This window comes from Tenebrio molitor, chromosome 2 (genome assembly GCF_963966145.1).
Source record: "Tenebrio molitor chromosome 2, icTenMoli1.1, whole genome shotgun sequence".
Lineage (NCBI taxonomy): Eukaryota > Metazoa > Arthropoda > Insecta > Coleoptera > Tenebrionidae > Tenebrio > Tenebrio molitor.
The window spans coordinates 6,888,124-6,909,414 of record NC_091047.1 but is presented as its reverse complement, the minus strand read 5'-3'; the positions used below and the strand labels follow the sequence as shown (position 1 = coordinate 6,909,414).

The 21,291-nt window shown below is 35.6% G+C and overlaps 6 protein-coding genes and 2 non-coding genes across 10 annotated transcripts; 5 read left to right on the top strand and 3 right to left on the bottom strand.

The window, feature by feature from the left end:
* The first annotated feature begins 327 nt into the window (after positions 1–327).
* On the top strand, positions 328–3,272 carry LOC138122895 (kxDL motif-containing protein CG10681). Its single transcript, XM_069037286.1, has 3 exons — positions 328–544; positions 1,452–2,116; positions 2,171–3,272. Exons 2-3 carry the CDS (start codon positions 1,971–1,973, stop codon positions 2,520–2,522), a joined length of 498 nt encoding a protein of 165 aa, XP_068893387.1. The 5' UTR covers positions 328–544; positions 1,452–1,970; the 3' UTR covers positions 2,523–3,272.
* Positions 3,273–4,362: 1,090 nt separating this feature from the next.
* Positions 4,363–5,220, top strand: vih (ubiquitin conjugating enzyme vih). Its single transcript, XM_069037285.1, has 2 exons — positions 4,363–4,587; positions 4,647–5,220. Exons 1-2 carry the CDS (start codon positions 4,484–4,486, stop codon positions 5,065–5,067), a joined length of 525 nt encoding a protein of 174 aa, XP_068893386.1. The 5' UTR covers positions 4,363–4,483; the 3' UTR covers positions 5,068–5,220.
* Syx16 (syntaxin 16) lies at positions 5,216–6,565 on the bottom strand. Its single transcript, XM_069037282.1, has 3 exons — positions 6,268–6,565; positions 5,909–6,212; positions 5,216–5,856 (listed from the first exon to the last, which is right to left on the bottom strand). The coding sequence occupies exons 1-3, from the start codon at positions 6,346–6,348 to the stop codon at positions 5,306–5,308; spliced, it is 936 nt and encodes a 311-aa protein (XP_068893383.1). The 5' UTR covers positions 6,349–6,565; the 3' UTR covers positions 5,216–5,305.
* An 85-nt stretch (positions 6,566–6,650) lies between these two features.
* Positions 6,651–8,652, top strand: LOC138122890 (XK-related protein 6-like). 3 transcript variants are annotated; one of them, XM_069037278.1, is made up of 4 exons: positions 6,651–6,808; positions 6,868–7,534; positions 7,584–7,739; positions 7,791–8,652. In XM_069037278.1, exons 2-4 carry the CDS (start codon positions 6,937–6,939, stop codon positions 8,237–8,239), a joined length of 1,203 nt encoding a protein of 400 aa, XP_068893379.1. In that variant the 5' UTR covers positions 6,651–6,808; positions 6,868–6,936; the 3' UTR covers positions 8,240–8,652. The 3 variants fall into 3 exon arrangements, with proteins under 3 accessions (XP_068893379.1, XP_068893380.1, XP_068893381.1); XM_069037279.1 differs by having other exon boundaries at positions 6,655–6,813; XM_069037280.1 differs by having other exon boundaries at positions 6,656–6,804.
* Polr3G (RNA polymerase III subunit G) lies at positions 8,643–9,604 on the bottom strand. The gene is made up of 3 exons (XM_069037284.1): positions 9,530–9,604; positions 9,225–9,475; positions 8,643–9,176 (listed from the first exon to the last, which is right to left on the bottom strand). Exons 2-3 carry the CDS (start codon positions 9,396–9,398, stop codon positions 8,703–8,705), a joined length of 648 nt encoding a protein of 215 aa, XP_068893385.1. The 5' UTR covers positions 9,399–9,475; positions 9,530–9,604; the 3' UTR covers positions 8,643–8,702.
* A 473-nt stretch (positions 9,605–10,077) lies between these two features.
* TRNAD-GUC (transfer RNA aspartic acid (anticodon GUC)) lies at positions 10,078–10,149 on the bottom strand. The gene has a single exon. It is a non-coding gene; the product is annotated as a tRNA-Asp (tRNA).
* Positions 10,150–10,582: 433 nt separating this feature from the next.
* Positions 10,583–10,790, top strand: LOC138125147 (small nucleolar RNA U3). Its single transcript, XR_011157360.1, has one exon. It is a non-coding gene; the product is annotated as a small nucleolar RNA U3 (small nucleolar RNA).
* Positions 10,791–18,100: 7,310 nt separating this feature from the next.
* On the top strand, positions 18,101–18,698 carry LOC138124185 (PI-stichotoxin-Hmg3c-like). The gene is made up of 3 exons (XM_069039130.1): positions 18,101–18,261; positions 18,315–18,494; positions 18,553–18,698. The coding sequence occupies exons 1-3, from the start codon at positions 18,135–18,137 to the stop codon at positions 18,558–18,560; spliced, it is 315 nt and encodes a 104-aa protein (XP_068895231.1). The 5' UTR covers positions 18,101–18,134; the 3' UTR covers positions 18,561–18,698.
* The last annotated feature ends 2,593 nt before the right edge of the window (positions 18,699–21,291 follow it).

Genomic DNA, 21,291 nt, shown 5'->3' with positions numbered 1-21,291 from the left:
CGAGTTTTAAATTCAAATCGAGCATTTTACGAATACGCGGAGATTTTTGGTGTTAAGTCGTACAACAAACAAATTCGAAAATATCGCGTTCATTGCTATAAGCCAAGATAATAGGGAGAGATTACGATGAACGATTTGTTTCATAATAAAACGATTCTAAAAATAAATGTTTTATTTTGTTATGTTTCTAATAATAACGTCCACAACAATCAATAAAAAACAAAGTTACAAATATGAAACGATAACAGTTGTTTATTTTCACTTTACGACAAAACTGGTAATTCCTTTTTCCCAGAGGATAAAACGGGGCTGCCCCGGTCTAGAAGTTTTGCTATTGAGGAATCCCCTTAGTAATAAAACCGAACAAACTCTTATAAAACGATTTGCGAAAATAATATTTCCACATTGTAAAACAGTCACACATTCCTGTTCCAAAGAATTTACTTTGTTGGTAAAATGAAAGCCGCTCGTTCGTCTGTGTTTCTTCTCTTATATGTTATGGTCAACGTGTTGTGCTATCCTTTAGAGGAGTATCACGCAACCGGTAAGTGACAGAAATAATTTATTACCGATCACAACAAACAAGCTTGATCTATGGGAACTATTATATTGCGAGAATAATAAATACATATTTATTTATTTATTTATTTATTATCTCATTCATATGAATTACGCCACAAAAAATAATTTCTAGCGTTGACACAAATTAGTAAATTCCGGTTGATTATAATAATATTTTCATAAAATGTTTTCTGATTCTTACAGGAACTTATTTAATAGTAGTTTATTTAACGAGTTCGTGTGTAATTTGGGCTTTTTTGGCATGAGTGGGTCAGTTTAAAACTCGAGTGAAACGAGAGTTTTAAAGGTCCACGAGTGCCAAAAAAAGCCCAAATTACACAAGAACGAGTTGAATACAACGTTTTTTTTGTTCGACGAGCCCCCCAAAGGCTCCAAATCGCTGAAAATCTTTAAAATTAGCTTGACGTTTCGTTCTGACAAGTTGTCAAATTTATCAAAATCCGTTCACACAGGAGAAAATTCTCAAATTCTGACAGTGTCGATCAAGAAATAAAATATTCTTTGTGTTTATCCCTTCTGTCAGGATAATCACAACAGATATTGTATATTAACCGGTTTAACAAAGACCGTTGTTCTCTTTTAATCTGAAACGATTTTACAGAAGAACATTCGTCTATTTAAGTAGTTTTAAATTTTTTCCAAAAAAAAAAATGTTTTATAATAAAATGATTTTTTAAGGTTTCGTTTTAAATGGCTACTTGCATACATTTCTTTAACGTGATGAAGGTGAATTTTTTGTTTTGTGTAGGAAACGCTGCAACTACTTTTCAAAATCAAATAGGATTTACAATTCTCTTTTCGAAAGTAACGAAACAAATTAATTTGTTGCTATTAGTTCTTGCTGATGTTATAACATAAGTTTTTTTTAGATGGATTGGAAGTAAACATCCGATCGAAAAGAGGAGAAAAAATGTGCCACATTCTCAATCGTTCACATAAACCAATTACAGAGTCACATTGCGAGCTAGTTTGCTGGGAACAAGAATTTAGAAGAGGAGAATGTATAGGAAGTGCCTGTTATTGTAGCTGAAGAATTATTTCATAAATAGTACATTTTACTACTCACAACCATCTTTTATTCGCATCACCAACTGGTGTTGCATAATACAAGGAAAATAATTAATTACAACCGTATATAAAAATTGTGGAAAAATCTATTCTTGCGTCAACGAAACTAGTTATAATAAATAATTTATTTATTAGAATCTGTATTATTATCGGTTTATTGCTTAAATATCTATTTAAATCCGGCCCTGTCCTGGGTAATCTATTGGTGGAACCGGAACGTCATCTAACGATTTTTGTTTCTAACATCCTAACCTCAATTTCCCAGATAAATCGATAAATATGTAAACAGCATCGTCAAAGTATTTTGGTTGTTAATTATAATGGATGACAGTAAGGGCACACCCGAGAGTGACTTCAGCATCGAGTGCTTTCAAAACTACACAGCCCCTGAGGTTTTTATCCAAGGACTAGCAGGAATAGTCGACCAACAAGATGTAGAGTCAATGATTAGGGCGCAAAAACAAATGTATCCGTCACAGGTTTTTGTAATTCACCCGTTGTTATACATTTTCAATTCAAGGTTACAAAGATTTGAGAAAACAAATGAAATGCTCACTAACTGCAACGCGTTAAGTGCAAACCGCTTAAAAACTATCGGTCCTGAGTTCAAGAAACACACTCAGCTCTTGTTAGAAATGAAAAAGGATCTGGACTACATATTCAAAAAAATTCGTGCAATTAAAACTAAATTGTCAGCGCAGTATCCTGACGCTTTTGCTGAAGCTGTTCGCAGCAGTCTTGCTGAAGAGTGTGAGGAAGATGAGGACTTGAATGAAAGTAGTGCTAGTAATAAAAAGGACAACAGGAGAAGTCTCCATTTGAAAAACACAGACACTCAGAATGTTGAAATGGAAAGAAGAGCCTCCCAATAACTTAATTGTGATTTATTTTAAATTTATAAAATAGATTTTAAGTGTTAACAAGCGTATTTCTCTGTAAACAGTTGAGCCTTTTTAACAAATTCACCTCTGAAATGTTTGTATTCTTCTGCAATGTCAGCCATCAAGGGGTCATCAGGATTGGGGCTCTCTAAAAGCATTCTCACTGCTATTAATAAACCCTCTAGACCAATGGTAGGCCTCCAGCTTCCTTTTGGCGGCATTTTAATTAAATCTAGACAAATTCTTCCGTTATCGTCAATGTTCGGGTGGTACACCTTCGTTAAAAATTTTATCGAGGGCGGCGTGAAAGGATACCTCGAAGGGATCATTATTTCCAGCTTAAAAACTCCGTTTTTGTAAGGAGTTTCATCTGGTCCGATAATTTGTGCTTCGAGGACGTCCATTTTATTGTCCTTTAACGAAACACTGATTCCCACAGGTGGAGAACTGGATATTTTTGCTAATTCGCGTGAGAGACGTTGCTGTTGCATCACGAAACGGTTGAAAAACTCGGTTCTAGTTGAAAAAATTTCTTAACCTCACACACTTCGAACGCGTATTGGCGTATTTACAAAAACGTTAAACTTAAGCTTAGTTTTTTGGCAGTTAATGTTTTCTTACACTTTTTATATGCAGTCAAAAGTTATCAACTTTCAGAAGGAAACGCTCAACACACAACTGATAATAATAAACAACCAAAAACAAAAGGCAACTGACGCACACTTGGAGAATATTTAAAAAGCAACGATATTATTAATTTGTTGTAAAGTCCATTCGTTTTAATAAACAATTGTCAAAATGTTGTCAAGGTGGTAGACTTGCCAAAATGTCAACCCTAGTTATTTCATAAATCAATCTTGGCATCTCTGAGTGTCAGCCAAATTTCGTCCTTTTGACATGCGCAAGACTTGTTTAATATAAAATTCAAAATTGGCGAAGAATTTAAAGTTGAAGAATGGCTTCACGTAAAAGGGGTACAGGTCAGTCGCTTCTTCAACGTGAAAAGATGGCAGTAGTTCGATACTGCAAAGAATTGGAGACGGAAAAACCATGAATGTCGATGAAAGAAATTTGCGAGAAAGCTGCTCATATTTTTGAAGTAACCTATTTCCTAGTTTTTTCATTTTTCTAATATTAAAATAGTTTTTGTCTTTTATCTTTCAATCCACATTTTATTTAACCGTTCACATTTCCCGATTTATTGGATTTCAAGTAAATATTCCGTACAAACCTTCATTTCTTCTTGCTAAGTTTGAAGACGCAACTCATTTTTAAGAATCATTAAACATAATAACATTGCTTTTGATGTGCAAGGTCTTAACAGATATCATTTTTCTGTAGGTACTTGCGTACGAGTCGCTGGATATGACATTATTATTGTGATTTGTGTAATTGCGATAGAAAAACGTCAAAGTGCAACATATACATAACCTCAATAAATGTCTAGTGTAAAAACCAATATACATCCGGTCCATAAATACGACATTCTGGGAAGTCTGGGGTGGTACAGTCCGGTTTTATAAGAATTTTTGACATTGACAATTGTTTATTAAAACGAATGGACTTTAATTTGTAAAAATTGAATAAACTATTCACTTAGGGTGAAACTATTTTTTTGAATGTTGGACACAACTCCGCTTTTAAAACTTGAATTTTCTATGTTGATTGTTGTGCAATGTTCGCAATGCATTTAAAAGATACAAATAAAAAACAAATAAACAAAAGGCAAATGTAACAGAGAAACAATTTTCGAAATTTATTTACGTGTTCGTTAGGGATTTTCACTGCGTCAGTGTGGTGTCCTGCAGCACTCTTGGTAATTTTTTTACATCAGTTTTTGATTGGTAAATTTAAACGTGACTTGACGTTTGGCATCCATCTGCATTGTAACGAATTTTCAACAAATCAATTAAAAGTAGATTTAGGATAATTTGTTTGTTAAGTGTGCGACAATGGCCCAGAATTTTAACCCGTTCGTCGAACAGCTCCCGGAAAACGTGAAACAAGCAGAGAGTTCGAAAAAAGTATCAAATGACAACCATGCAGTGACAAAAAGGTAACAAAAACACAGGTTCAAATTAACCTTCCACATGTAATCCTTATCTGGCGCTTCAGGTTGCACAAAGAACTCATGACGCTAATGATGTCAGAAGATAAAAGCATCTCTGCATTTCCTGAGGGAGACAATTTATTCAAATGGGTGGGCACCATCTTGGGGCCAAAGGACACAGTTTATGAAAATTTAAAATTCAAACTGAGTTTACAGTTCCCCAATTCTTACCCTTACACAGCCCCGGTAGTTAAATTCATCACACCCTGTTTTCACCCTAATGTTGACACCAGCGGTAATATTTGCTTAGACATATTGAAAGAGAAGTGGTCAGCTCTCTACGATGTTAGAACAATTTTGTTGTCTATTCAGGCATTGTTAGGTGAACCTAATATTAGTAGTCCCCTAAACACCACAGCAGCGGACAAATGGAAGAAAAAAGATGAGTATAAGAAACTACTCCTAGAGTCGTACAAAGAAGCTTAGTTTTAATTTTTCATCTCTTATTTAGCAAAAATTTCAGTTGAGAAAGTGTCATTGTGTAATAATAGACTTCATAATCATATTTTGTGTTACTATATAATTTTTACTATTTCATGTGTGTTATATATATGAACTAAATAAAAAAGATATATTGAACTTGTTTTTCAGTGATTTATTTACATAAATAAATATTTGGCTTAGTAATAATCTGACAAATAATACAAAAATTACAGGGTTATGACTAGGACTTGACAAAAATTAAAATAAAAAATAAGATGATTGTTGTTACAGCTAATACTAGAATAGCACACATCTTTCTGTTTTTTCTTTGATAAGCATCTGCCTTCTGTAACTGCTTAAAGCCTTCATACACTTGTATTTGTGTTTGCTCTACATTATAATCAATTCTGTCTAAAACTGTTCCTTGATCTACAACCATTTGGCTCAGATCTTTAAAAATTTCATTTAAATCAACAATTGACTTGACAATCGCGTTCACTTCTTGCTCCCTTTCCTGAGCAAATCGCGTGTTTTCCTCTTCCAACAGTAGAAGCTGCTGCTGATTCATCTGCTTGGAATTCACAAAGTAGTTATCAATGTCATCAACTTCCCGATTGTATAAATCTTCATCTTCTAATTGATTATCGAAATAGACCTTGGAGCGGTCCTCGCGCGATTGAATCTGGCGCAAGTAATTATTTTGTGTAGATCTAAACATAGTGGATAACTCTTGTAAAGCACTGGCTAAGGAATGATACACGTTAATAGTCAGCCTTTGTTCTTTGACAGGACCTGAAAGGACAAAATCAACTAGAGATTTTTAACCAATTAATTGATTAATCACCTTCAGTAGAATGACTTTTTATAATTTGTACCAATCTATGTGTCTCATTAAACATCCTGGTGATTTCATGCGTACAACTCTCTATAGCAATCTCGTCGGCGGAACTCTCGTCAAACGTAGGCCTGTGCAAGTGTCTGGAATGCAACATTTTCAAGTCGTTAATTTTCACTTTCAGCTTTGGCAAAATCATTTGAGCTTTCTCTAAGTAGTCAATCCACATTGGCGGCATTCGATTGTCGTTTCTGTCGCCCAAACCCTCCTCCAGGTCGTTCAGCGAGACCAAGTGCATCCTCTCCGAATTGTCCTGACAGGATTACGTCTTTTAGGGCAACAAATTTGATTTTGCGGCGGTACTTTACCTGGTCAGGATAAATGTGGCGGCTGCGAACCGCATTATTTCGCATTAACAAAAACACATCGGTCAAGCTTCGGGACGCCATCGGGGCTGATTTCGCTTAAATTGTTGCCTCATAAAATTAATAAACGCCGAAAACTGCAGATCGGTACATCGTGACAGTTACAATCTGTCAACTACAGCTGTCCTGTCATGGCGGTTGAGGTTATGTTTACAATTTGATATCTCGCGATCGATTATCTTGTAAAATTTTCCCGGGATGCGTCAGATAATCGACTTGGCGAAACACAATCAATAAATCGATCTGATCACTATTATTGACGTAACAAGATTGCACATTTTTCAAAGTTGATAATCACGTATGACATTGAATTGACAGATTAGATTACAAATTAAGAATGTTAAATGTCCCTAAAGGTAGAAAAAATTTGACGTTTGTTTTTTAATTTTAATTATTATTTAAGAGTCGTGAGGTATTCATGCTCAAAAGACTGATGATTCATGCTCAAACCTTAACAATGAAGATCAATATTTGAAGATAGTCGGTATTGTATAAAAAATAATATTTTGACAATGATAAGAAATGTAAATATTGTCTTTTCAGGGGCATCCAGCAAGTGTAACTTCAGTGTGATGTTCATTAGTGCAAAAAAAAGTGATTCACTCTTGAATAATGACAATAATTTATCAGACAAAGATGTATGCTCCTGCTGCAGATGTCGTGGACCGAATTCCTTCAGTGGATCGTGTTACCAACTGGGATATAGCTGGTTTTGTCATCTCTATAATAAGCCACATACTAGATGTGTTTTTTGACTGCAACATAGCCTACCGCTATTACATCAGTGCACATTTAGACTACTTCTTCACCACTTTGGCCTTCATATTGATACCAGCATTTGTAAACACAGTGTTCAGTATAAGAATGTACATGTTAGATACTGACAATAGTGATAGGAGTGCAACTTTGACTGATAAGTTTACAAAAAAGAGATTGTGCTGTTTTGCTGTGCTGATCTTTCAACTGGCCCCTGTGTTGAGATATTTTGATGCATTGCAATATGCAATCAAGTCAAAGAAGGCTGAAAAGAACAAAGATCAGGAAAACCAAAGGAAATACTATGAGCTCATGGTGAAAGAGGATTCTGATGTTGCATTGTTAAGAGTGTTGGAGTGTTTTCTTGAAGCAGCCCCCCAACAAATCCTCCAACTGGCAATTATTTTCAGTGTTAAGCTCAATGATGATTTGGACAGCAGTGACACATTTACATGTAAGTCTATTTGTCTTGTAGTTGTAAAGCTGACCAGCATTTATTTTAGTGGTCCACCAGTTACTTTCAATTGGTAGCTCGTTTGTTAGCATGGCCTGGTCTATGGCCTCTTATCAGAGATTATTGAGGGTATCTCTAAAAAACAAGAACAACATCTCATGGCCAGGGACCTTGATCCAATTCATGTGGCATTTTTTAGTAACAGGTGAGCATTACCAAATTAGAAGAACCTTCATTTTACTCATTTCCTTTCCAGTGTCCAGGATTTTGTGCATCAGTGTGATTGCATCAACACACTTGATTCCAACAATTTTGGTAATTGTGCTCCACTGGTTCATAATGACCCTTTGGCTGTCATGTACAAACCAAAAGAATAATTTTTGCAAACACAACAAAATTTATGACATGTTTTTCTATTCAATTTTTGGAACTGTGTATGTTTTTACGCCTGTTACTCTAGTAGAGGGACCTACTTTTTGGAAGTATGTCTTCTTCTACTCTGTTTTGTTTGTAGAGAATACCATAGCTAATGTTGTATGGTATTGCAATGCTGATTCTGAGCTTCAAGGAAAAGTCTACTATAAGCCTATTGTATATTTAAATGTGATCCCGTTTTTCGCCGGGCTGATATTCATGTTGTTGTATTACAAAGTCTTCCATCCTAGTACAGGGTATCATAGAACTCAAGCAGTACTTCCTAGTTAATTTTAGTCAAATTAGTCTGAATCAAAGAGGGGATAAGTAAAATGTTGTGATCTCTGTAATGTACTCAAAGCTCCTTTTTGGTTTTTTAGATATTTATTAACATTGTGATGTTTAATTTATTATGCTCGCTCTAGTAGAATCGATGTGTGTATAATTATTAGTGATAGAAGTTGAACTGTAACCCTTGGAAGTTGTAATTTTTTTTGTGTAATTATTTACCGGTTAGTGGTGCAATAAGTAGCGATTTCAGCCACCTTTTGAGATTTCTGTTGAATGTTATGAATTTGAGTAAGTCCACTGGAAGAAATAACTGTGCCTCCATGACTTTTAAACAATCTATTTATAACCTTTTATAAACAAGTGCCTTAATTTATAATAATTTATTTTAGAATAAAAGTGAATCTGATTTTGAACATTTTATTACTCAATGCTATCTATTTACACTTTTGTAAAAATAGACATTTCAATAAATGGGTCCATCATCCAAATTATCATCTTCATCTTCATAGTCTTCTCCATTGTCAAAGTAGTTGTTTGCATAATCAGTCCCATCGTCCATTTCTTCGTCTTGTTCCTCCTCCACAAGCTCCACATCTTCATCTTGTCCCTCTTCGTTGTCTTCTTCCTTCACCACTCGTTCGCCGTCATCATTTTCTTCCAGTTTCTCTAACTGATTGAGCCTCTGCTGCACGTCAACACTTTTGGCGACCTTTTCTTTGTTGACACGTTTGGCCATAATTTTAGGTCTCAATTCCGAGGGGAACAACTTCCAGTCGTATTTCTCTTTAACGCTGGGTAATTGGGCCACCAGTTTGTCGATTTCCTGCTCGGGTCGTTTATTTTTGTCGTGGGGCATTTTCAGATACGAAGGTGACAATTGCATGTGGTCGATCAAGTCTTGTTTCAATATCAACAGATAGTCGAGTTCCACTGAATGCTAAAAAGTATACATCAGATCGGTTAATCGCGTGGGCGAATTCCTTACGACTAGAGGCACGGGTTTGCGGTCTAAGATCGGATAGAGAGGGGGCGGCTGCGTGACGGGCCCGGGCATGAGCTCGTTGCTCACGACGCCCAAAGCATTTAGTTGTTCTCTGTTGAAGGATTTGGAAATGCCGCCGCGACCGCCTCGCCCTCCTCTGCCGCCTCGACCGCTCATTTTTATTTTGTCACTTCCAACTTTTTCAAATCTTCGCTCAGTTTCTTCACTTCATTCTGCTCCTGCTCGAGCGCCTCCTGCAATGTGTGGATGATCACAAAAAAATCGCTTGATTTTCCGATTTGTCTTACGTGATCGTAGATTACTTTGACAATAAGAGAACAGCTAGGGCAAGTCGCGATTTCCTCTCCCGCTAACAACTCCTCCTGAGAGTCAAAGAAAATGTATCAACATTGAGGTTATGTCAAATTTTACCTTCGAAATTTGGAATCTGTCACCGCAAGGACATGGATAAGAATAAATTTCTTCCTCTTCGTCGTATTCGAAGTCTTCGATTTCTATTTCGTCGTGGAAAACACTCATCACTTTACGAATTTTACTTCTTGTGGTTCCAATGCCATGTGAAAGGTTAGGTTAAGGTTTTAAAGGTTGTTGGATAACAATAATAGTACAGAATACAGATAAGCTGTGAGCTGTGTATGAGCCATATTCAATAATTTATGGCAGGGATCTGTGGTCATAAAATACCTATTTGCTCACAGGTGCATGGACAGTACGCAAAAAATGGTGCAGTGCAAGGTAAAATAAAAAAAATACTTGCGCAAGTTTTAAGTATGTATTCATTCTAAATTGTTAATTTTATTTTCCATATAAATTTTAAAATAAATGAAAAAAAAGTCTCCCCGGCGGGGAATCGAACCCCGGTCTCCCGCGTGACAGGCGGGGATACTGACCACTATACTACCGAGGACTCATGTCATTAAGTATTCTCTAAATGGTATAAAAATCTGTTCAATTGTTGACTCAAAAAAATCAAAAAATAATTTTTATTAATTAGATGAATATGTTGGAAAACTTTATTCTAAATATTTTATAAAACAGTACGGACCAATTTACAGAAAAAGAATGAAAATTTTCATTCGAATTAAATTTTAATGCGCGATGAACCCATGATCCGAAACTTTGACTGGTTCAATCTGATCACGAATTCATTTAATCTCGCCTTTGATTACGATTAACTTAATTTCGCTTCTGTAGAAGTTGTATCAGATTGTTTATTTTTGTTTTTTCGTTGAAGAATAACAGTTACAAAATGTGTTACCAGATGACTCCGTCGGTACGACTTGTGTATTATTAACGCTCGCTTGCTGTAGATATACCTGTCCTTGTTCGGTCAAATCTTCAAGATCATACTTCACAGGATCATTTCTGTAGTATGTATATTCACAATCTGAGCTCTCAATGAGAGTTTAATGCAACCACGATGACGAGGAATAGTTTCGTGCTCTGAGCGTGAGGCAGATTTGATTTAGTTATTATTACTAAATCGAGTCATCGATGATCGTTCGACACAAGTTTCTTGTGATATGGGCACGGAGCAGTCTGAGTGGTTATTTTTATATAATTAAAATATAAAACTGAGCTGAGACGCTGAGAGCTGACCAACTAACATGTTAGAATTCTAAATTATACGGATCTTGTACGGCCGATTTCCCTAGAGTATGTTCCTTTCCCTTGTTCCGTGTTACCAACCATGGAGGTAGTGTTAACAGGAAGGAGCATTCCCTATACCGTCAATGCTTTAGATGCGGTACCAGTCGGCCACTCTCTAGTACCACTTTATGACTCTTCTTAAACTAGCCACCAGCGTTAATGACACTGTTGGCCCACTGCTCGAATCTTTTCAGTGGCGTGCTCAACAAGAGTAATTTGGGGAATTTGGGCATTTCAGTTATTTTACTTTCGGCTTTACGTGTACGAGTGGTTTTGGTATGAATTTTCTTCGTGTTTGAGTGTTGTTTTATTGTTTTTGTTGTTATTTTTGAACTTTTTGTAATTCAGAAGAATTGCAAAGAGAGCGAAAAATACCAATTTTACCACGCCACTGGAAAGGCACATGGTGCGCTCTGTATTTAGTACCACTTTATAGCAGTGCGCATTTACGCGGCATTTCCGCTTTTTTCAAATAGTGCTCCCTCCTGTTATATACTGCTATATAATACTACTACCTCCATGGTTACAACCGAATTTCTGTTCCCTGTTTCGATAGTCCAATACTAACAGATTCCTGAAATATGAATAGTTACGGAATGGCTGTCAACTGTAAATGCTAACTTATCTGTCACCAAAATGACCGGCGAATAATAGTCCGGTTATTTCGGTTGACATATATTTTTGACATAACTCGACGGTAAATTTTTGTGTTCTAGAACGGTAAGTAAATTTATTCAAAATTAACCGATTATATAATAATTTTTATGTAGACAGAAGTTGAAGACAAGATGTTGGCACTTTCTGGAAACTCTTGTGTCGGCCTTCCTTGCCGCTGCAATGAAATAACATTAGCGGACTTGCCGCGACATTAGCATTGTCAAAATTTTCATACCCAGAAATTTCCTTGTCTTCTTGATTATTTATTATTACACATTTGAGGTCGTTGGTTTCGAAAATTGTTTATTTGTGACGCCATGAAGAATTTTTCTTGTAAATTGAATCTTGTTTTCGACACAACCTTCAATGTAGTCTTCAGCTGTACGTGAAGACTTCCAGCCTCCGTGTCTTTTCAGTCCAAGAAGGTTCTTTATTAGCTAACAATGCAGCTGAACTTCGAGGAAACGAATGCTTTGTAATAAATATTCAATCGCGCAAAAAACGTCATAACTGCATCACGAACATTAAGGACAATGTACTGGTCTCAGACAATAATTGGAGTCGTCGCTGTCCTTAATTGTCTTCGATCGGTACATTGTCCTTACGGTTCTCCAACTTAATATATGTATCACAAAGATTTTCGAGTTAAAAACGAATTTAATAAGTTGATGACATGACAACATGACATGATTAGTGATTTTAATTTTTATTATTTGTAATTGTTTTTGTGTTGGCACGACACTCGTCATTGAAAATTTTTTGATCGATAATGGCGTTGTATTTTTCTGGACGTTGCGCTTTTGGCCTTTCTGCCTTTGCTTTTATTATTGGGTCGGTTGGCGGGGGCGCATCTGATTTTGACAAGTCGGCCGCTCGTTAATCATGTTTAATTTCAGCCGTTGATTTTATGTTTAGAACAGGCCAAAAGTCAAACGTTCTGTTAAAATATAACCAACTAGTTTCCAGAATGCATCGTCATTAAGCGTTTTATTAATTGAAATTCGATATTGCTTTATTTAGGACGTTTTTATTACGCGAAACGTTGATGGAACGAACTGAAAAACTGTTAAAATGCCCTTTCTTATATAAAATGCTGTTTTATTCCTTCAAGGGTGATTTTATCTGAAATTCATGACGACACGGGAGGGTTCTTGCTGACACCTTGACCTCCAGAAGTGTTGCTAAATCGAGAATGAAGTGCATTAAGGAAAAATATATTTAATAAATGTACTCATACGAGTATAAATATGTCCTTTGATATTTTTAAAAACTGATTTGGAAGCATTTCAATCAGGATGATCCTTTTACAATGTTGATGCTTTAAAAACTGAAAAGTACTGTAACAAGTAAGAATTAAAATAAAACACAAAACTAAATTAAATGTATAGGTATATATATTATTTGGATTTTGTTTTAGTGATCTAATATCTTGCAATATTTTCCTTATTAAGTAAATTACAAAAATTTAATTTTGTACAGCAAAAAAAACGGGAACTGTGAGAACAAAATTGACACATTTTTTATAATTTTTTTCATAGTGTGAAACCTTTTTACGAGAAATAGGTTAGAATTATGGTCAAATTCGATGACATTTTTTAAAATTATTTGATAGGTATTATCAAATAAACAATGAATAAAATAAAATAATAATTAAAAAATGTCATTGAATTTGACCATAATTCTAACCTATTTCTCGTAAAAAGGAACAAATGGACAAAACCCAATTTACGATAGGAAAATGTTTCATTTCACGTTTTTTTTGCAACCAACTGTAAGTTCAAGAATGAACTAATATCAGAAAGAAACATGATATTGGGTGATTCTAAATGATTGTGGAAAAAAATGGCAACTACGACATAGTTGTCATATTTATCCACAACCATTTTGAATCACCCATTAGATACATCTAATCGAAGTGGTCTAATTTTTGAACGACTTGAAATATGACAGATGTGAAATAAATCCACCAGCGGCGATTTCTTTCCGCCCTTTTGGCGGCGAGGATCGTCGCCGTGAAGTTTTGTGCGTTAACAAGCCGTCCGTTTAGGCGGTGGATCCATACCGCCAAGTGATAAACGCCCCAGAAACAGTTTTGTTTAAAATCGATTGCCTAAACAAGATTAATTACGACAGTCTCCGGAGGGGGCAGGGTGCGAGCGTAACCCCATCTGTCAATCACCATCTTCGGCACGGAACGAAGTAACAATTCTCCGCACCGCAAAGTAATGGTCAGAACTAGCATATAGCCCCCTACAATTCACTCCGCCAACTAATTATGTTTTAATTTGACGTCGATCATTTGTATTCGGGCGCCAAGTGTATTACTGGTTGCGGCAATACAGGCGGATATAAATCCCCAAATGTAGGAGCGATTTTCGGTCGTTCCGGCTTTATTAAGCCCCGTAAAAATGCCTCGGCCAGATTCGTTTTTAATTTGTCCCCTTGCATAAGGGAAAGGAACTGATTTAATTCGCAGAAAGAAAAAGGCCAAGTAATCGGATTGTGTTCGACCGACTTAACTGGGTTTGTGTGCTAATTGAAAAATAATTGTGTTTCGGGTTTCGTTCGGCGTTATTGTCAAGGATCCTCTTATCAAAAATGGTCGCTTAGGGGACGCTCTTGCGGTTATTAAAATGGATCTGATTAGTGGCGGCGTTAATGTATTCGCCGATCGAATCCCTTGTTGCTAAGCTGGTGGAACTATCGCAATTTAGTGTTTTACACCACTTTCACTCATTACCGATTTCAATAGGGAAGCACTGACCTACGCTCGCACGTCACCAGCTCGACTCTTCGTGAAAGTGCCGAAGAAGTCCATCCTCCTCCATCAAACGTCCGGCCTCTCGTTGATTTTTCCTTTGCGTCATCGTTACGTTCAATTGGAGCAAAATAAAATTATCACCATCCAAATAAAACAGACGGATTAATTGAATGCGAGTATCAGCTGGTCTCTGCATACAACTATCGGTTTTTAACTAATCGGTTAATGTAGCTTTATTGTTTAATAAAACAAACAGTGCCGCCGTTTTTGCTATTGTGAGCCTGTAACGATGACGGATGGGGCTCTGTTGCAATAGAAAATTTTCATCAATATGTGAGCGCCGGAAAAATTTATGTGTTATGTTCTCAGCGTCAATGTTTACGGGGAAGTGGGAATTCCCTATAAATTCTTAAGGAGTTCGTAATCGTTTATAAATAATTAAAGTCCCGCCGTGTGGGGAAAGTCGACGAACAATTGATGCGGAGTTTAACGCAGCCGCTTCCTAAAGCGATCATATTTTTACTGGTTTACTGTTTATTGTTGTTTGAAGAAATGCCGCGCGTACGCATTTTATTAGCCCATTTAGTAACACCGTGGAAGGTTCTCGATGAAATGAAAGTGAACAGTTCTAGAAACTACACCGGGAATTCTGTTCGATAATTGAACAAATATAAATATTGCACGCTGTGTACACATGATGACACGTTTCTGTGGCAAAGAGAATGCAAATGATTTTTATTATTGTTAGCGATACAACTCGCCGCCAAGAATCTCTTTGTACAAATATTAGTCCGAAAACTACTTTTCCTTCAACCTGGAATTTTTACAAACGAAATGAATACTTGTTAATTTTCCAATTTCTTCTGTATGATTAATTTTAGTAGTTAGCTAGAAAACCATTGTGTTCCAAATATTTTTTTCACTTGACAGTGTTCTTGGTCTTCACAGTGTAGCTGCAACTAATCTAGGGAATTTATTTATAGAATAAAAGACAAAAAATATTACATACAAGTAAGGAATTTGGTAGAGTTTGTGCTAAGGCGCCATTTTGATTCAGATCAGAGTAGAGAAAAAAATCAATTAATAGAAGAATTGCTTGCAGAATGTGTCTTTTGGTGTTTTAAAATTTTTCTCTAAACGTAAAATTTGTTATTGTCAGACCGTAGTACAAGGTTAATCTTAGGGGGCGTTTGGTACGTTAATTGAAATGTCTAGGTCCTTCAAAAGTAATCTTGTGTATCTTCTAGCGTGATTTTTTTGCGTAAATTATCTGTACTAAATTGTTTAAATAAGATAATCGACAACACATAGGTCAGTCGCGAGCAATAAATCTTGGTCGTCACGGTCATTCTTTGACGCAATCGAAAATGCTCCATCGTAAAACAGTCGTAAATATCATAACTTATCATCATGTTGTATGACATTAATTGTCATTTTTATCTCATTTTTTTGACATTTTGTTGACATGGGCATAATCAGGCAGGGAAATTTTTTAAATTTGTGAAAATCGCGACAGCACAGGGGTAGTCACGAGTAACAAATGGGCCTAACAAAGTCCCGACGCAACCAAATAAACATATGTATCTTTCAAACGAGTTACAAATGAAATTTTTATTTTTTATGAATCCAAGATTGCTTTTATTAAGACAATTTCCAGCTCTCGTTACGTGACATCTATCAAACCTAAAATGTATTTGTGTTTAAATAAAAATAAGCTAAAAAAATTACATTAATTTAGATGTCAACTTCATGTCAAATTAAAAAAAAAAAAACCTAAAACCAACTATGTTTAAATAAATATTGATGATCCACGAAGGCGATGAAAATGTATAACTGGTTGCGTTTCAATGTTTGTAAGGCCTATTATTTATTACTCGTGAATAACCCTGTATATTATATTTGTTCGCATTTTATACAGTAATGAACTAAATTCAAAATCATTTAGTAAAGTGGTATTTTACAGCATAGTAACCGTTTCTGTATAGCAACAAATTTTGTATAAAAAAACATTTTTAATAATGTGTTCGAATGTGAAAAAAAATATTTTGACAATTTAGCCTTGAAGGTCTTGGGGCTACACGTGATTTTGTTAGGCCATTTTATAGCCTATTCACAATCATTTAATTTGGTGTATAGATAATTAAAATCCTGCGATAAATAAGGGAGCTATGGACTCGTCTTTTTTTTGGGACACTGTATATAAATTAAATATTTTCCGTTTTCATGTAAAATGTGAAAAAATAACATTCCCAAAACGTTAGAAAACTGATTTTATCTAGTCTCGTATCAATGCATAATGTCACTTTACTGCACTAGTGTGGTAATGTGTCAGTACTGAGGTCAGTACAGTACAGTAAACATTTTGTACTTTTGTTGTCATTTCGTTGGTATCAAAGTTGCAATAGCCAACAATATTACATTTTGTTTATTGGTTTTAAATTTATTTTAACAAGTAAATACTGAGGTGTACATATTGGTGAGTTGATTTTTAGCTCCTTCCACCTATCTAGAAAAACTTGGTTTTTCGGTGTAGAAAGAATTCGAAAACGTTTCCTCGTGTTACGATAATTTTCCTATGATTTCCTATTTTATTTTGCATATTTCGTATGCATATTTAGAAACATTACCGTTTCTTTCACTTTATGAAAGTCAACTTTGTGTTTAAGACAAGACATTTTCATTCTTAATTTATTAAATATGCCTAAATATTTTTATATAAATAATTTACTTAATCCATTAATGTAGCTTTGGTACTTTTATTTATTTTTAGACGAAATGATCTCATCTACACACCGTACAAGCGTGACAACACTTTTAATTAATAAATAAATATTACCTCACTCATTTTTTCTCACTAACAATTTACATTTTTCCCGTAACCAGCACGATCAATTTTAATTTTAATTTTTTCTTACGTAACTTGTTTATGTCTAGAGGAAACGGGAAGGTTACGTTCCCGACTTTTCCTGCATTTGAATGTTTAAGTACATGAGAGTGACGCTCAAAGCGATCTAAAAAATTAATCTGTAAAAAATCCCTGATAAGAGCAAAACTTATCTGGCTAAACTGGTACAGTTGACAAATATTTTAAGAAATTCAGTCAATATTGTCACTGTCAACTGTGACTGTAGTAATAAAGTCGTAACACACTTTTCGTGAGGCTTTCATGTGTGAAGAAATTACGATTTAATGCGAGACCTACCAACAGGATATTGTCCAACATCTTCATCCGCTGCACATCGAGGCAGGTCGGGTCAAGGTGCCCCAGACGAATTTTTCTCTTCGCGGCGAATTTAGCTGTCGGATAAATTGGTCATTCATTAATCGTCGGCGTTTTAGCATTCCGTCGGTGAGGAGAAACCGTCTAAGGTCAAAGTCAGTCGCGAATTAGAGAAATGTCTTCTTCGCGGTGGCCTCTCTGACCCTAATAGAGCACGACGGTCGCGCGAGAGGCGCTAATCTCTGAAAATGGAGTCGGAAGAAGTGAAATTTGGAAGCTTCCAGTCTAATTTCGCCAAAGCGGGGATATCCTCGTATCGGATGTCACCAGAGCGAATAAATTACTGTCCACTCCTCGATGAATATTGTGCAAAGGTTCGTTCACCCTTTGCGAAACTCCTCTTAATTATTCATTGAACTTCGTCGACCCAACCGTTGCATAATCGCACTTGTACCAGTAACAACAAAAATAATTTTGACCCAGATCGGCGTCAGTCCCCTGAAAAGTCCACCGACCCAGGACCATTAGACGGATTATGCCATCGTCACAAATTTTGTGATTTCACCTGTGACGTGCTGGCGACTTTAAATACCGGCACCTCCACATGTTCGCTTCAGTTTTATCAGAGAAATCGTGGTCGAAGCAGCACAGAATGTCCCAGAAAATCTTCGTGGCTTTGGTGGCGCTCGTCGCGGTGCTGGCCGTCGTCCTCGGCAGGCCCTCCTCAGGCGGTAAGTTGGCACTCCAGGCCCGGCGCCAGTACCGAATTTGGTTCGTCTTTCAGAGGGCCAGAACGCTTCGGTGATGTGCAAACTTCCTGAGGCTCGAGGACATTGCAGGGCGCTGTTGCCGCGGTGGAGATACGATCCGGCGACGGGGAAGTGTCACGAGTTCAAATTTGGGGGGTGCGACGGAAACGGAAATAATTTCATGACGCAGAAGGCGTGCATGAGCGTTTGTGCAGGTGAGCGATTTCTTGGGGCGAATTCGAACCCTTCTTCACGATTTTTTGATGCTTTCAGGTGTCTGAAAGGGTGCAGCGCAGAGCCGGAGTCAGTATTAATTGGAGTTTTCTCTTGGACAGTGTCTATGTGTTCGTAATGTAATTATTTTATTTATTGTGATAGAGATACATTCGTATTTTTAATAAATCTACTTATTAAATTTATATGCGTTTTCATTTTGATTTATGTGATTCCAAAAAAATTCTACAAAAAAAAAACAGTTCTTCGAGAACGTTCTGTAGGTTTAATGACATTCTGGCCTAGCCTTCTTTCTCGTCAATCCACTATCTGCATTCCAAGTTAATTGGAATTCTTCTTTATTACTCCTACTAGACAGTTTATCTAATCTTATTGGGGTCACACTATATCTGTAGTACGGTGCTGTACACACTTTTAAAATAAATTCTGAGTTATACGATTATGTAAGAGGATCCATCAAAATAAACACCAGAATAATACGAAAACATTAATTATATCGTCCAGTTCTTCGTATTTGTCCAAAGTTATCGATTAATAAAAAAACAATAACAATTGAGTGAAAACTAAAATTTCAATGTATTAATTATAGAATTCGTGTCATGTTATTGTTTGAAATAAATTTAAATTGTCATAAATAAATTTAAATTGTCACTAACTACGTAAATGCTTTTGTAATTTATGAATAATTAAATATACAATTTTTATTATTTATATGAAATTAAAAGAAGAAATATTTCACAATGCTGACAATAGAGTATTTGAAGTAAACATAAAATCGTCTGTACTTTTAGTACCAAGTTTTCAGAGATAAAAAGTAAATCTGGAAGCGAAATAACCTAATAACTTCATCATAAACCATTTTTCTAAATAGCGAATTTTCTAAAAAAAAATATATTGTGTTTGTTTCCTACATCGCATTTTCGATTATAATATAACTAGTGGTATAATTATTATCGATGATATTATGAGTGAAATTGAGCTGGAGATTTCACGAGTCCAAAGGACAAGTGAAATATCCTGCTCCAATTTCACGAATTTAATATCATCGATGATTAATTATACCACGTATTATATTCGATGAGACAATATAATGAATGAAATACAAAATTATTCATTTATTTGTCAAACTGACAAATTTATTTCAATCAAAAATCGTAACGACGAAAGTAAATAAGATAATAATTTTTTTGTTTTTTATTATTGCTGTGATAGCCATGCAACTAAGGACTTTACGCGTTTTCATTGAATGATTCATGATCACGTGATACATGAATTATATTGTCATTTTAATTTTGGTCCTTCGAAAAGTTGACATGATAGAGCAATCCTGCTGACTAATTTTGAATCTGTGAAGAGCGCATGGAATTTTCGACGGCAGTGAAAAAACCATATTTTTGCAGACCAATGTAATCCAACAAAATTTTTCTTAAGGTAGCCATACACGAGCGGGATTTCATGAAGGTTCGGTCTGAACAGTTCAAGCCTTAAGGAACTCCTCAACGTGTGTGGCGGCGTCCTTGAGACACAAAAATCCTGAACCAAAATCAATTTTTTTCGCCTTGAGGGTGGATTTTCCCAGCCCCATGTGTTGACATAATTGTATTCTTTAGCGATAAAAGGGGTGACTAATGAGAGAAGATGTAAATATGTATTGTGGTCCATCCTCAATTAACTGTGGAAATCTTTCTGGAAAACCTCCAGTTCAGTAATTAGATTCTTGTGGGAATACAAAGCTTCTCTTCAAAAATCACCCCTTGCACCATACATCTATCTCTTTTGTACCTTTTCTTGCGAAAGCTATCCCATGCAATTCTGGTGAATTTAATCTTGATCAATATCTCCACCTAAATCTTGATCCATGTCTTCACCTTCATCTATGCTATTATCTTTATCGTGATCTTCACGTTTATCTTAACCTACGATCTCAATGTTGATCTTGATCAATATTTGGATCTGTCTTTATCTTGACCTACGATCTACATTCTCATATATTTTCATCTAGATCAAGAGAGATCTTGAGAGGTCTAAATCTTGATCTATGTCTTCTTAGAATATTTCACATCGATTAATACTGTTAACATGAAATTTCTTTCGGCTAATTTGATCTAAATCGTGCATTCTTAGTTATGAGCGCTAGATTTTTAACGAGTAATTATAAACAAATTTGTAAATAATGATTTGTAATTATTTTAACAAAATCAACAATTGGCAAAAAGGGAAACAAACCGTAACCCAGTTGGAAGTGCTTAATTACTACAATTTATGCTGCACTTAGTCCATTAAACAAATTGTTGTAATTCAAAGCACCCATAACAATGGCCATAATAAACACCGAACTAGTGATCGATAGTTAAACCGTTAATCACCACATCAAACAAAAACCAAATCAAGGTTTGGCTAAATACTAACAAAATTAATTTTGTTTGTTTACTAGTTCTTCAAACAAAAGAATTATCCGGAGAATTTTCCTAAAAGATTATTTCACAATTTTATTCAAGACTTCAAAAAGGAATAATCTTAAAAGGTTGATAGACAATAGTATATTGTTATACGAATTGCACAAGACAGTCTATTGTCGAACAAGAGGGTTTAGAACACGACGAACGCAGTGAGGAGTGTTCTAAAGGAACGAGTTCGACAGCATGTCTTGTGCAACGAGTGTAACATGCTATTTTTTCTACTTCGGTTTCATTAATTTAATTTTTTTTCCGTTGACCGCTTGTTAATTTCAATATTAATGAATTCTTTTGTCTAAATTATAGTGTATGTCATTAATAC

Coding starts and splice junctions, on each gene's coding strand:
- LOC138122890 (XM_069037278.1), top strand. CDS start 6,937: ATGACAATAATTTATCAGACAAAGATGTATGCTCCTGCTGCAGATGTC. Junction 7,535..7,583: donor CAGCAGTGACACATTTACAT/GTAAGTCTATTT, acceptor CATTTATTTTAG/TGGTCCACCAGTTACTTTCA. Junction 7,740..7,790: donor GTGGCATTTTTTAGTAACAG/GTGAGCATTACC, acceptor TTTCCTTTCCAG/TGTCCAGGATTTTGTGCATC.
- vih (XM_069037285.1), top strand. CDS start 4,484: ATGGCCCAGAATTTTAACCCGTTCGTCGAACAGCTCCCGGAAAACGTG. Junction 4,588..4,646: donor AACCATGCAGTGACAAAAAG/GTAACAAAAACA, acceptor CTGGCGCTTCAG/GTTGCACAAAGAACTCATGA.
- LOC138122895 (XM_069037286.1), top strand. CDS start 1,971: ATGGATGACAGTAAGGGCACACCCGAGAGTGACTTCAGCATCGAGTGC. Junction 2,117..2,170: donor ATTAGGGCGCAAAAACAAAT/GTATCCGTCACA, acceptor TTTCAATTCAAG/GTTACAAAGATTTGAGAAAA.
- LOC138124185 (XM_069039130.1), top strand. CDS start 18,135: ATGTTCGCTTCAGTTTTATCAGAGAAATCGTGGTCGAAGCAGCACAGA. Junction 18,262..18,314: donor CGGCAGGCCCTCCTCAGGCG/GTAAGTTGGCAC, acceptor TTCGTCTTTCAG/AGGGCCAGAACGCTTCGGTG.
- Polr3G (XM_069037284.1), bottom strand. CDS start 9,398: ATGAGCGGTCGAGGCGGCAGAGGAGGGCGAGGCGGTCGCGGCGGCATT. Junction 9,177..9,224: donor GCAAACCCGTGCCTCTAGTC/GTAAGGAATTCG, acceptor TATACTTTTTAG/CATTCAGTGGAACTCGACTA.
- Syx16 (XM_069037282.1), bottom strand. CDS start 6,348: ATGGCGTCCCGAAGCTTGACCGATGTGTTTTTGTTAATGCGAAATAAT. Junction 6,213..6,267: donor GCCACATTTATCCTGACCAG/GTAAAGTACCGC, acceptor TAATCCTGTCAG/GACAATTCGGAGAGGATGCA. Junction 5,857..5,908: donor AAAAAGTCATTCTACTGAAG/GTGATTAATCAA, acceptor TTGTCCTTTCAG/GTCCTGTCAAAGAACAAAGG.